General features: G+C 39.1%; 1 protein-coding gene across 1 annotated transcript in view; it reads left to right on the top strand.

The window, feature by feature from the left end:
* MPZL3 (myelin protein zero like 3) overlaps nucleotides 1–13,084 on the top strand; it is a 79,657-nt gene that overhangs the window by 40,965 nt on the left and 25,608 nt on the right. Inside the window, exons 4-5 of the mRNA XM_089657312.1 lie at nucleotides 10,949–11,111; nucleotides 11,996–12,086. Coding sequence (XP_089513438.1) covers nucleotides 10,949–11,111; nucleotides 11,996–12,086 — 254 coding nt within the window. The remainder of the gene's footprint in view (nucleotides 1–10,948; nucleotides 11,112–11,995; nucleotides 12,087–13,084) is intronic.

Genomic DNA, 13,084 nt, shown 5'->3' with positions numbered 1-13,084 from the left:
TAAGCCGATTTCCAGGAATATTATCTCTTCATATATTTCACCTTTTCTCTGTATTCTTCCCAACCTTTCCATTTTTTTTTTATACAACTCCAACTTGTCCTCGTGCGTATAATACAATCTTTCTGTCCCAGAGATCTGATTTACTCTAGCCATCCATTCCTCCTCAGTTGGCACCTCTCTTTTCTTCCAGAACCTGGGTATCAGACTCTTTGCTGCGGTCAAGTAATACCATATCCCGGAACTCTTATATGTTTTCACCGAGAGTTCTGAGATATGGAGGAGACATAATTCTGGATCTAATCCTATATTCATTTTAGTGATTTTCCCTATCAAATAAACTATCCTCCGCCAGAACACCTGTATTTCTGGACACTCCCACCAGATATGATACCACGTACCCTCCTCTCCACAACCTCTCCAACACGTCCGTGATATTTCCATGTTCATCTTGTGCTCCACGTTGGGGGTAATATGCCATCTATTCAAACACTTAAAATTTATTTCTACTTCCCTCATACTAATATTTTCGTGAATTAATGTGAACATTTTCCTCTGCTCCTCCTCCTCTATTTTTCTCCCCATATCTCTTTCCCATTTCTCTATGTGCGCTAATTTTGTGTCTGTGTCAAGTTCCATTAATATCTTGTGTATTTTTGCCATTCCATGTCTACCATTTCCCCGTGACTCAAATATTCTCTCAAATGGATTCAAATCTTTTCTAGTTCTTATAGGCTTTGGAAGGCTTTCAAAAAAGTACTTCAGTTGGTAATATCTTAGTCTATCCATCTTATTAAAGACTTCACCCTTTTTTTCCTCCATGTCCTTATATGACCCTATTTCCTCTCCTACCATTATATCTCTCAATTGCGCCTCCTGTTTTATAATCAATTTCCCTGCTATACTATCCTTACCCGGGATAAAAAAATTTGTGTTTCTAAGTGGTATTAATTGTGAGTTAAAATCCCACCCCTTTTGTCTGTGTAATAAATCCCATTCTTTTAAAACATTAAGAGTGTATGTGCTAGTGCTCTCCTCTAATTCCCTATATTGTGCAGGTACCCAAATACTTTTACTTAAACTTATTCCACTCAGTGCTGTCTCTATTTTAACCCAGTTTTTCTCTGGATTATGAATCCAGTCAAAAATTCTCAAAATTATCCCCGCTTTGTAATATCTCCTGAAGTCTGGCACCCCCAATCCTCCTCTTTCTTTACTTCTAGTCAACGTTTCATAACCTATTCTAGGTTTTTTTATTCCTCCATATACATTTTATTGTCATTTTTCCTAAGTTCTTTAAAGTATGCCTCTGGGAGTTTGATTGGGATCATTTGAAATCTGTATAATACTTTGGGGACAATTACCATCTTTATCAAATTTATACGACCTATCCATGATGGATTTCCATTCCCTACTCTCCTCAGCTCCTCCTTAATCTCATTTAATAATGTTATATAATTTGCTTTATATAGGTTCTTAATTGAGGCTGATAGTTTTATTCCTAGATATTTTAGTTCTTTATCTCTCCAAAGGAAGGGGAATTCCTCTTGTAATTATTCTTTTTCGCTGTTTTTGAGGTTTATGTTTAAGATTTCAGTCTTTGTCGGGTTAATTTTCAGATTCGACAGGTCTCCGTACTCCCTCAATGCTTTCATTAAATTTGGGAGTGCTGTTCTAGGGTTTCCAACATAAAACATCAAATCATCCGCATATGCCACTACCTTATGTTCTCCATCTCCTATCTTTATTCCTTTTATGTCTATGTTCTTCCTAATCATGGACAGTAAGGGCTCCAGTGATAAAAGATATAACAATGGAGACAATGGACATCCCTGTCTTGTGCCATTTGACATTTTAAAATACTCTGATCTTCCTGCATTTACCATTATGGTAGCGGTAGGCCCTCTATACAATTCTCCAATCCACCCTCTCATTCTATCTCCTATTCCTAACGCTTCCAGCGTGTCCATCATAAAACCCCAACTTACTCTGTCAAATGCCTTCTCAGCATCTATTGACATCAGTATCATTGGAGTTTTCCCTTTTTTACCCTCCTGTATAAGCAACAATGATCTCAAAGCATTATCTCTGCCCTCTCTTCCTGAGACAAACCCCACCTGGTCTCTATGTATCCACTCCGGCATCAGTTTTTTCAATCTATTTGCCAAAACCTTTGCATATATTTTTGTGTCAACATTCAGCAGTGCTATTGGTCGATAACTTGCACATTGCGAGGGGTCTTTATCTTCCTTCTGTATCAATACTATATTAGCCTGTAAAGATTCTCCCCTTATCTCCATCCCATTCCCCAAAGCATTCATATAAATCTTCATTTTAGGTATTAAAAGCTCGTTATATTTTTTATAGTATTTAGCCGTATATCCATCCGGGCCCGGGCTTTTCCCTCCCGCCATGCTTTTTAGCGCTATTTTTATTTCCTCTGAAGTTATTTCTGTCTCTAAAGAGTTCAGTTGTGTTTCTCTTAATTTCGGAAGGCCTGCATCCTCTAGATATATCTTTCTTTTCTCCCTATTTACTATTTCCGTTTTCTTAAACGTATCCTGAGGTATGATATTATACAGCTCATTATAATACTCTTTAAATGTTCTAGCAATATCCTTGGTTGAGTGTACAAATTCAACCTTAGGATTTCTTATTTTCTCAATATAATTTCTATTTTTCTTCTTTCTTAAAGTTCTCATTAAGTACTTTCCCGGCCTATCTCCCCATCTATACCTTTCACATGTTATTTTATTAAAGACTCTTCTTTTTTCCTCCTCCATTACATTCTCTAATTTTTCTTTCTTCTTTATTATCAGCTGCATTATCTCCTTAGATCTTTCCCTTTTATGCACCTGTTCATGATCATATATTTCATTTAATAATCTATTTATCTTTTCTCTCCTTTTCTTTTTTCTTTTTTGCCCTCATTGCAATGAGTAGACCTCTAATGTAAGCTTTATGTGCCTCCCACACCGTTGCCACCGACACATCCTCTGTTTCATTCTCTTCAAAAAACCATTCAATTTCCCTCTCTATTCTTTTACCAATCTCTTCATCCATAAGAAGTGCCTCATTCAATCGCCACACATATCCTTCTCTCTCCTCTCTACACCATCTTAACTTCATTGCAACTGGGGCATGGTCCAACAGGGTGCTTCCTCCTATTTTTACCTCTACCACCAACTCTATCAATCGGTGTTCTACTAATATGTAATCTAATCTAGAATAAGTCTCATGTACATGTGAAAAGAAAGTATAATCTCTCTCCTTCATGTTCCTGATTCTCCAGATGTCCACTAGTTGACACTCATGCAACAATTTCTTTAACATTCTCAAGGGCTTGCTTTCCTCCCTCCTCACACCGGAAGTAGTATCCATCCCTGGGTCCATACAGATGTTAAAATCCCCCGCTATTATCATACATCCCCTCTTAAAATCCATCAATCTCTTCAACACTTCTCTCATAAACCTCTCCGGCTTTTTATTTGGGCTGTATATATTTGCTATTGTACACTCTATTCCCTGTAATTTACCTCTCAAAAATAAAAACCTTCCCTCCAGATCCGTTAATCTCTCCTCCACCTCAAACCTTACGTTCTTTGCGAAGCCTATAGCAACTCCCTTTGCTCTTTTAGTTGGTGAGTCCGCATAGAACCATGTTGGAAAATATCTAGTCCTCAATCTAACCTTCGAATCTATCTCTAAATGTGTTTCCTGCAAAAATACCACTGAGGATTTTCTATGTTGGAGTTCTTTAAATAGCCTAAATCTCTTTCCTGGGCAGCTTAACCCTTTTACATTGTAGGTTATATATTGGATTTCTTCCATCTTACTCTTTTCCTGCTAACTCCTTCTTCCTCCTTCCCTTCCTCTTTCTTATTCCTATTGAGCGTTTTTATCCCACTACACTTTTCACTCCCCTTATCCCTCCCCCCCTCTCTCAGTACTCCCCTCAATCCCTTTCCTCCCCCTCCCCTCCCTCCCTCTCCCCCACCACCCCTCCCCTCCCTCCACCCCCCTCTTTTTAGGCCTTCATTTTGCCTCAGCATCATTTGTGGAAATAACATCCACCTTTGACTTAATCCTTAGGGCTACGCTCCTCCCATGGACAGCTTCCCCTCCCTCCGAATCCCACCATTGACCCTCTTTCTACTTATACTTCTAAAAAAGAAAGGGAGGAAGTTTAACTGGAATAGCGAGGGGTGGGAAAAAGCACTGGATTGGGAGCAAGGAGGTTCAGATAGATAGAGAGAGAGAAGAAGAAAAAAAAAAAAAAAAAAAAACCCTCTTCTCTCCCTTCTCCTCTCCCTCCCCACCCTACCTCCCCCCCTCCACCCGTCTCCACTCCTCCCCCTTTTTTATTCCATTTCCCCCAGATTCTTCTTCCCAACCATTAATTTCAATTCTCTGCATTTCAAATCTCTCGCAAAAGTTTCTCAAGTCCTCTGGGAACCTCAAATAGGCTGTTATTCCGTTTTTCCATCCTATTAAGCACTCAGGTACTCCCCATCTATATTGCACCTTCTGTTTTTTCATCATCTCCAGCAAAGGCCTCAGAGCTCTCCTCCTCCGGAGAGTCTCCGATGATAAGTCTGCATATATTTGGATATCCATTTTTCCATATTTTATAACTGGTTTTCCCTTAGTTTTCCTCCAAATTCTTTCCCTTTGCTGCAGTTCATAAAATTTTAACAAGTATGTCTCTCGACCTTTCCTTCTCATAATTCCCCTGGAGTCTCCCGATTCTAGAGATTCCTTCTATGTTAGTCCTTTCCATATCAGAGTTTCCCATTATAAAGTTCAGAATTTTGTAAACCTCTTCTTCCAATATTTCTCCTTTTAAACTTTCCAATATCCCTCTTATCCTTATATTTTTCCTTCTTTCTCTATTCTCTTGGATTTCCGCCTTGTACTGCAATTTTTCCTGGGCTTTTTCCATATTAGTTATCTTCTTCTCTAATTCGGAAATAATCTGGGACTGATTTTTAACTTTCTGCTCCGTTTCCTCCACTCTTAGCAACAACTGCCCCAGGTCGTTCCGAATATTTACCATTTCTTGCTTTATTGTTTTCTCCAGATCTTTGAACATTTCTGTCATTTCTTTTTTATTTGGGATTTGGAGCTCTTTTTCTGCCTCTGATATTTGTTGACTACTGATATCCAAGTCCATTAATTGTTTGGGGCTATTTTGCATACTTAGATCTAATTCTCCTCTGTCATTTCTGCTCTGGGGCCTTTCCGGGGTCACGTTTCCCTGGGATGTGTACTTTTTAATTGTACCCGTTTGGGTCCCTTTTGGCCCGATTCCTTTTGCACTTTTATTTTTAATTTCTTCTATATCTTTTCTTTTTCTCTAGAGATTTGTATTTAAGAAGAAGCGGTTTATATAATTTGCAAGTCCCAGTCACTTTTCTTTCCTATATACATTCTTCACTTTATTTATATTCTCCTCTCTGGGGGTCCCCCCTTTTCTCTTACTCTGTTTCCCCACCAACTCAATGCAGATTTATATGTGAAGCCACAGCCAAACTCACTCACCCTCCTTGCGCATTTCTTCTCGTGAGATGGCTTCAGGCTCCTTCCTCCAGTTTCTTTCGGCAGGTCCGCTCCTTTCCACCTCCTCTCAGGGGGACCCTCCAGGACTTTCTTCCACTCTCTCCTGGCTTGGACCATGCGGTTCTTCCCTGCCACCACCACGAAAGGGGTCCGGGGTAGCTGGACGTTTCAGCAGTTCAGTGTCTCTCCTGCTCCCTGTCAGCCGCTCGCCGGCCGGCTTCCTCGCCTCCCAGGGATGCACTGCGGCGGGTCACGTGTCCTGGCCGCGCCTCCTCGTCTCCCGGCAACCAGGCTCACTGTTCCAGCCTCTCACCGCTGCTCTCCAGCTCCCAGGCTCTCCCTCCCGCGGACCGTCGCTCATCAGCGGGGGCCCCCTAGGCCGAGGTGAGTCTCAGCCTTCTGGAGCTCCATGCATCTAGGGGGGATTTTGGGCCAAGGGGGGGATCGGACAGAGGAGCCTCGTGCAAGAGCTCCTACCACGAGCTCCCACCACGAGCTCCCCGCCACCGCCATTGTCAGGCTCCGCCCCTCCTCCATGCCAACAGGCTTCCGTTCAAGTTGTCTTCTAAACATTCTCATATGGCTCTTCCTAAAATCAAACTCACTACCGGTGCTTTATCTCAGGATCCCAGTAAGATCCTCCTAGAGTTTCATTCCTTTTATACTGATCTTTACTGTTCACCTCGAGGGGACATCGCCTCATCTACTAACAGTTTCCTGAATTCTGTCACCCTTCCTTCTCTTCAGGAGGCCCATAGAGAATTAATGGATCAGCCTATCACTTGTGAGGAGATTCAGAATGCCTTAAAAACCTTAGCTCCACATAAATCCCCAGGACTGGATGGCTTTCCTAATGCCTATTATAAAGCTTTCCCTGACCTTCTGATTCCATATATGGCCCAATATTTTAATTATTTACTAGATGGGGGAGTGGGGCCTTCTGACGAAAATAAAGCGTTCATTATTAAATGTAAATGTACAATATATAGCTAAAGAGCTGTGTAATTTGACAGCGCTATAGAAGTACCTAATAATAATAATAATAATAATAATAATAATAATAATAATAAAATAGTGTAATTCCTAAGCCCAATAAAGATACTACTGTTGTCTCTAATTATCGTCCTATCTCCTTGATTAATTGTGATCTCAAGATTCTCACTAAAGTTTTGGCTTTACGCCTTCATAAATTTTTAGCTCATTATATTCATGATGATCAATCAGGATTTATTAGCGGTCGACAAACACTTGATCAAATTTGTCGAACTTTGGCACTACTGTCAGCTGTACAATCTAATTGGGACAATTCCTTGTCAAGGGAAGTCCTGCTGTTGTCTTTAGATCTCCATAAAGCTTTTGACAGCCTGTCTTGGGACTATTTATTTCAGATGTTAGGTGCATTTGGGTTCAGCTCCTCCTTTTTTACTTTATTGTGGGCTCTATATTGTAATCCTTCAGCCCAGGTCTCTATACGTGAATACAAATTGGCTCCTCTGTCTATTGGGAGAGGCACTAGACAGGGATGCCCCCTTTCCCCTTTACATTTTGCATTAGCAATGGAACCACTTGCTATTGCTATCCGTTCTGACCCTGCTATCTCTGGTATCTACTGTGGCCAACGAGATCATAAATGTGCCTTTTTTGCTGATGATGTCCTTATGTATGTGTCTGCTCCTCGAGTGTCTTTACCTAGTCTCCTCCATTTACTTCACCAATTTTCTATGGCCTTGGGTGTTACTCTGAATTCCTCTAAAATGATTGCTTTAAATATTTATTTTCTGCCAAGACTACTATATTATTTTCGGACTTTGCCGATTGCAGTCCCCAGACGGGAAATCTTACTCTTATAATCTGCTGTCTCTGGATTTATATGAGGAGGTAAACATCCTCGGGTCAATAATTTGACTTCATTTTCTCAGAAAAAGCATGGCTGTTTGAGAATTCCTTGTCTTATGACTTATTTCCATGCGGCTCAGCGTAGCTCTCATGCACTACTGCTAGGGGCTATGTGCTTGGGTTGGCATTGAGGCCCTATCTTGCTGTCCATATGCTGTTGCCTCCCTTATGTGGCCTCCCAGTCAGTTGCATCCTCCCATCCTTTGCCCTATGTTATCATATTCTTTAACAATCTGGGATAAATGGCGGGCCCACAAGCCTTTATTTTCCCAACATACCCCTCTGGCCCCAGTTTTTTGTAATCCTGAATTCATGCCTGGTTTAACACCATTTGTGTTTCACTGGTGGATCAATAAGGGCTGTTTGCATATCGGGGATTATTTGGATGGACTTCGTCCATATTCTCTCCAATATTTTCAGACAAAGTACCACCTGCCTTCTAGCAAAATGTTTCATTATTATCAAATTATGTCTATTGTCACTAGCAAACTTAAATTACTAATGGAACCCTGTATGCTCACCCCTCTCGAGGTCTCCTGTGGGGTTACAGGGACAGTGAAAGGTCATCTGTCTAATATATATGCTTCCCTTGTTGATCCAAATATTAAGCTCTCTTATATGGTACATTGGGACAGCGATTTAAATATTTCTCTGGAGCTGGACACTTGGCAGAATATAAAATCTCGATTAACACTACACTCATTGAATCTAATTACAAAACGCTTCATCGGTGGTATCTGGTCCCTACACGTCCTGCTAAAATGTACCCTTCTGTGTCACCCAGCTGTTTTCGACATTGTGGACTATGTGTACTATGCACCACATATGGTGGAAATGCCCTGTGGTGACTAGGTTTTGGATCCGTTTATTTAACTTCCTTTATTTGGTAACTGGGGTTAATATTCGTCGATCCCCTGAATTAGCTCTATATCATTTATTGCCCACTGATATTCCTAAGAAATCAGTTAAACTGATTCTTTATATACTGTTGGCGGCAAGAATTACGATAGCCAAACGTTGGAAACAGTTAACAATTTCGCTAGAATTAGTTTAGCAGAAACTTAATTGGATTATGATTAATGATAAACTTACTAGTATACGTAACAACAATACTTCTAAATTTGAGAGCACTTGGGATCCATGGATTCTGTATATTTCTGCTATGTAACAGACTCTTGGCTGGCCCTCTCTCTTATTTATTTTTTTTTTCTGGGTTTTATTCTTTACTTATTCAGTTCTTACCTCATTTTTTTTTTGTTCTCTATATTTTTGTCTATTATTTTAATGAGATTATTCATACCACCTTGTTTATGGAGCAATTTGCTCAAATTCGACAAAACTTTGTTTATGCTTCCAGTGTATTCCTCATTACGCTCTATTGGTTGATTCTGTTGTTATGTTGCTACACATTGTACTTGAATTTATTGTCTTATTCTTTGTTTTGCAACTCGTCATTTTGGTGGGTTGCATCTCCTGTCTTTCTGTATAATGTTTCTAAAAATTCTTAATAAATATATTGAAATATAAAAATCGGCACTGACATACACTTTGTATTGTGAAAAAATGTTTAAAAAATTTGTAAACCGAGGCATTATTTTCAATGGATTTTCAGTCATAAACCGAAAATTACATTAACCGAGGTGTTTATAAACCGAGGTACTACTGTTTTCTGACACATGGCATTCATGTTCGTATAATACTGCCCTTGCATTGCTTTGATTGACGACAGGCTGCTGTTCATTTGGTGATTTATAGCTGTTCATAGGCATTGGATGACAGTTGTCCAATCTAGTTGTTTTTGTCAATAATCAAATTTTTTTTCTTTAATGGGGGCAAATTCTGAGTGGGTATGGTTGTGTTTTAGAGGCCATAGCATGAAGCCTTCCTTACTATATTATTCTACTGTATCTTAGGATCATTTAACCCTTTTGAGTCTGGCATCAATTTTATTACAAATATCACATACAGCCCTGATGAAGGTGGCCCTTCAGAACTACTGAAGTGCGTTGGATTTTCTTTTCAGGTTTTTTAAATGAAACAAATATATTTGGACCCTGAACTATTGCTGTGGAGCAATGTTTCTTCAATTATACTCTGATTTACAGTCCCTAAACAAAAACGGAGCAAGTACAATTAGAGTAAAATCAGAATCACTTGTTCTGGGTTAGTGTCTCGAGGTATTGAAGCAAATTGGATCTTCATGACAACAAAGTAACTAGCATTTAAGCAGGAAAGGTCAGCAATGGCAGCCTCTAAATATATCTTAAACTATTACCAGACGAGTGTCTTTTCTCAACCGGACTGTATTTTGCTGGAGGTATCATGATTTAGTTATTTTTAACACTTGTGGCATACAGCTGACCTACAATGCAGAAATCTAAGGGTTCAGAATGGAGTGATCAGACCCTTTCAGAAATACAGTGTTCCCAATATGTACATTCACTGTTTTGTGCATGTGTGTAAACCTTACCACGAATGACTATAAGCCTACTACCTAGTTGTGCCTTTCATCTTTACTTTGTCAAAATTCCCAGGTCAATTGTATGATTTACTTGATTTGCTGTGCATTAATGCATTGCAGGGGTGTAGATGGGAAATTACACAGGGCTTCCTGTTTTCACTCCTAGGGGAGAAAAGGATCAAAAGAGGAGCATGGGAAAGTTTGGTGGGACTAGGTTTACAGCAAGGGCAAATGCTGTGTAAAGTAATTTGTCAAGAGAAACTAAAGTGTTGAGTCAGGGATGTGGAGAGTAGTGTATCTGTGTGCAATGTGCAGCTGGAGCGGGGCACGGGGTCATTTTACTGTAGTACCAAGCTGGGTGTTGGAAGGGGCATTGGTATTATAAGGACACCATATTTATTTGGGAATAGGATACACAGTGGTTTCCAGATACTAGGAGAGGCTGAGCCTCATGGTGACACAGGGTTATTTAATTTATAGTAATAATTACTAATTTCATACTCGCCACATATGAAACATTTGTTTCTTAGTGCTTGTTAAGCCTTATGGTTGGGGAGCATTAAAAAAAACCCTTAAGCTGCAAAGGCAGTAGACAGGGGTGTTCACATGCCATTGTCCAATTGTTTTGCGGCCATGCCAAAAACTAACACCGCAAACTCCCTGCAACTGCATGCAATGCATATGGTTGTGGTGCGTCACATACAGGGTTAAAACAGGCAGTGGGGACGCATCACATCACCTGCTCACCACCTGTCAAATGCCTTTGAAAAGTGATCCGAATGCAGATTGCTTTACAAAGGTGCAGCAGTTTAGATACAAGTCTTAAACTTAGACCTATTTAATACTTAAACAGGCACACTTCTGCCATTATGTAAGAAATAGATTTTATATATATATATATATATATATATATATATATATATATATACACCAAATGTTAATATTGCAGTTTGTAATGGTATAGCTTATTCATTTATCTACAAATTGTGCCTAATGTAAAACTCGATTGTGTACCACTTCTTCTACTTTCTTCAGGTCTTTCCTTTAAATTTAATACAGTCATCTTGCTGTCTGCACTGGTGTTTATACCCTCAGTTTTGGTCTCCATAATATTGTTGATAAGAATGAAAAGGGCGATTCGGAGAGAGAGAGCCAGGAACAAGAAGCTGAAAAAATCTCCTATTGAAGCATCCCAAGAGTAAGTGTCACCACAAAGGGATAATGTTTAAATTTGTAATTTACCATCATTGTTTTTGACCATTACATCCTATGGAGTTCTTCACACTGGTCAGTTGTGGGTTTGTTGCGTTTTCCAAATTCCTGCTTGCTGCATTTTTGGTGCATGTTTGGTCCAGTAAAAAAGTACCAAAAACACAACCTTCCCATTCAAATGAATAGAAAACCCATCAACAACACGGCAAAAACCTGCAGTTGCATTTTTTTGAGTCGCATGTTATTTTTTCATAAGTGCAAAATGCACCGGAAACACGGCAAAAAAGCATATTTACTGCATTTTTGAAAGGGAGCAGTGTAAAAGTAGGCCAACTCAAAAGAGAACTAAAAGCAAAACTTATTTTTTGTTTTTTTGGTTTTTTTCATTTTGGATACAGTAAAGGAGGGTTGTAACCCCTGTCAGGTTGTTTTTTTTTTTTTTTACCATCTGTGTCCCGTTAGGAAGATTTCCTTTCACTTCCTGTCCCAAAAGCAAAACAGGAAGTTAGATAAAATTCCTCCAAAGTGAGGAAATTCCTAGTTGTCACCAAGGCCAGCAGAACTAGTGTCCCCAGTGGAAGATTTCCCCTGTGTCCTGTTACAGCTACTTCAATTTTCAAATGAAAGGATGTCGGGCAGTTGGGAACTGACAGGGCCACCCACATAGCAATGTTCCAGAAGAACCTGTCAATATGCACATAATGTCTAAATTAAGGCTGCAGTCTGACAGTCTTCTGTAGCTTTATATGTAATGAATATTATATCATGGACTGCATTTGAGACCCTTCTACCCCATAAGCTAACAAACATTGATCTAAAATAATTCACTTTTGTATAAAAAATAAAAATATTATTTTGATAATTTCACAGCTGTGTCTATGATGAACGTGATACTGCTCCTCTTCACCATTCGGAGAAACCAACGGGCTGTCTAATGCAACTTTGTTTACGATGCTCAGATGTAAGTTGAACCCCTTCATGAACAGAGCTATTTCATTGCTTTGTGGCCAACATCTATTTTACCATTCTGCAATGTTAAAATTTAAATGATCATACTTCTTAACTGCTTTGTGTATTAACACAAATATCACATTATTTATCTGGATTTGGTTTGTTCGCACGCATTTAAGAATATTTTTATATTTATTATTCAGTGAAAATGAACACATAAACATGCTAAAAAAGGAAAAATTTAAATAAACAAAAATCAATATCTCCTAAAATGAAATTGGTTACGGCTGTAAACATGAATACTAAATGAAAATAGTGCAGTGTTTAACCATTTGAATACCGGGCAATTTTCCCCCTTCCTGCCCAGGCCATTTTTCAGGTTTCAGCGCTCTCACACTTGCGTGGTCATACAACATTGTACCCAAATTAAAATGTTATTATTTTCTTCACACAACTAGAGCTTTCTTTTGGTGGTATTTAATCAGCGCCGGGGTTTTTATTTTTCGCTAAATTATCAAAAAAAGACCGAAAATTTTGAAAAAAACACATTTTTCTTTGTTTCTGTTATAAAAGTTTGCAAATAAATAATTGTTCTTCATAAATTTAGGCTGAGATGTATTCTGCTACATGTCTTTGGTGAAAATAACCCAAATTAGGATGTATTATTTAGTTTGTAGGAAAGTTGTTATAGAGTTCACAAACTATGGGATATATCTGAATATTGATCAGTCCTGAAGTACTGACAGCCAATCTAATTTGTTGCGGTCCAAGAATGTCAGAACAGTACAGATACCCCCCTGAGGAAGAGGCAAGCCCTTGACACGCGTCAGCCTATTGGATGTCTACACTCCCCATTGTGGACTGTTACTCAGCACGGTGTTGACCCAGCTGTTCTTTTATGATGTGCCTTGACTTTATTCTCGTTTCGTGAAAAATAAAAAGCGCACAGGTGATCAAATACTACCGAAAGAAAGCTCTAATTGTGTGAAAAAAAGGACGTAAATTTTG

The sequence above is a fragment of the Staurois parvus genome, unplaced genomic scaffold (genome assembly GCF_062004578.1).
Source record: "Staurois parvus isolate SC_StPar_1 unplaced genomic scaffold, SC_StPar_1.0 ptg000981l, whole genome shotgun sequence".
NCBI lineage: Eukaryota > Metazoa > Chordata > Amphibia > Anura > Ranidae > Staurois > Staurois parvus.
This window is presented reverse-complemented; position numbering and strand designations above follow the sequence as displayed.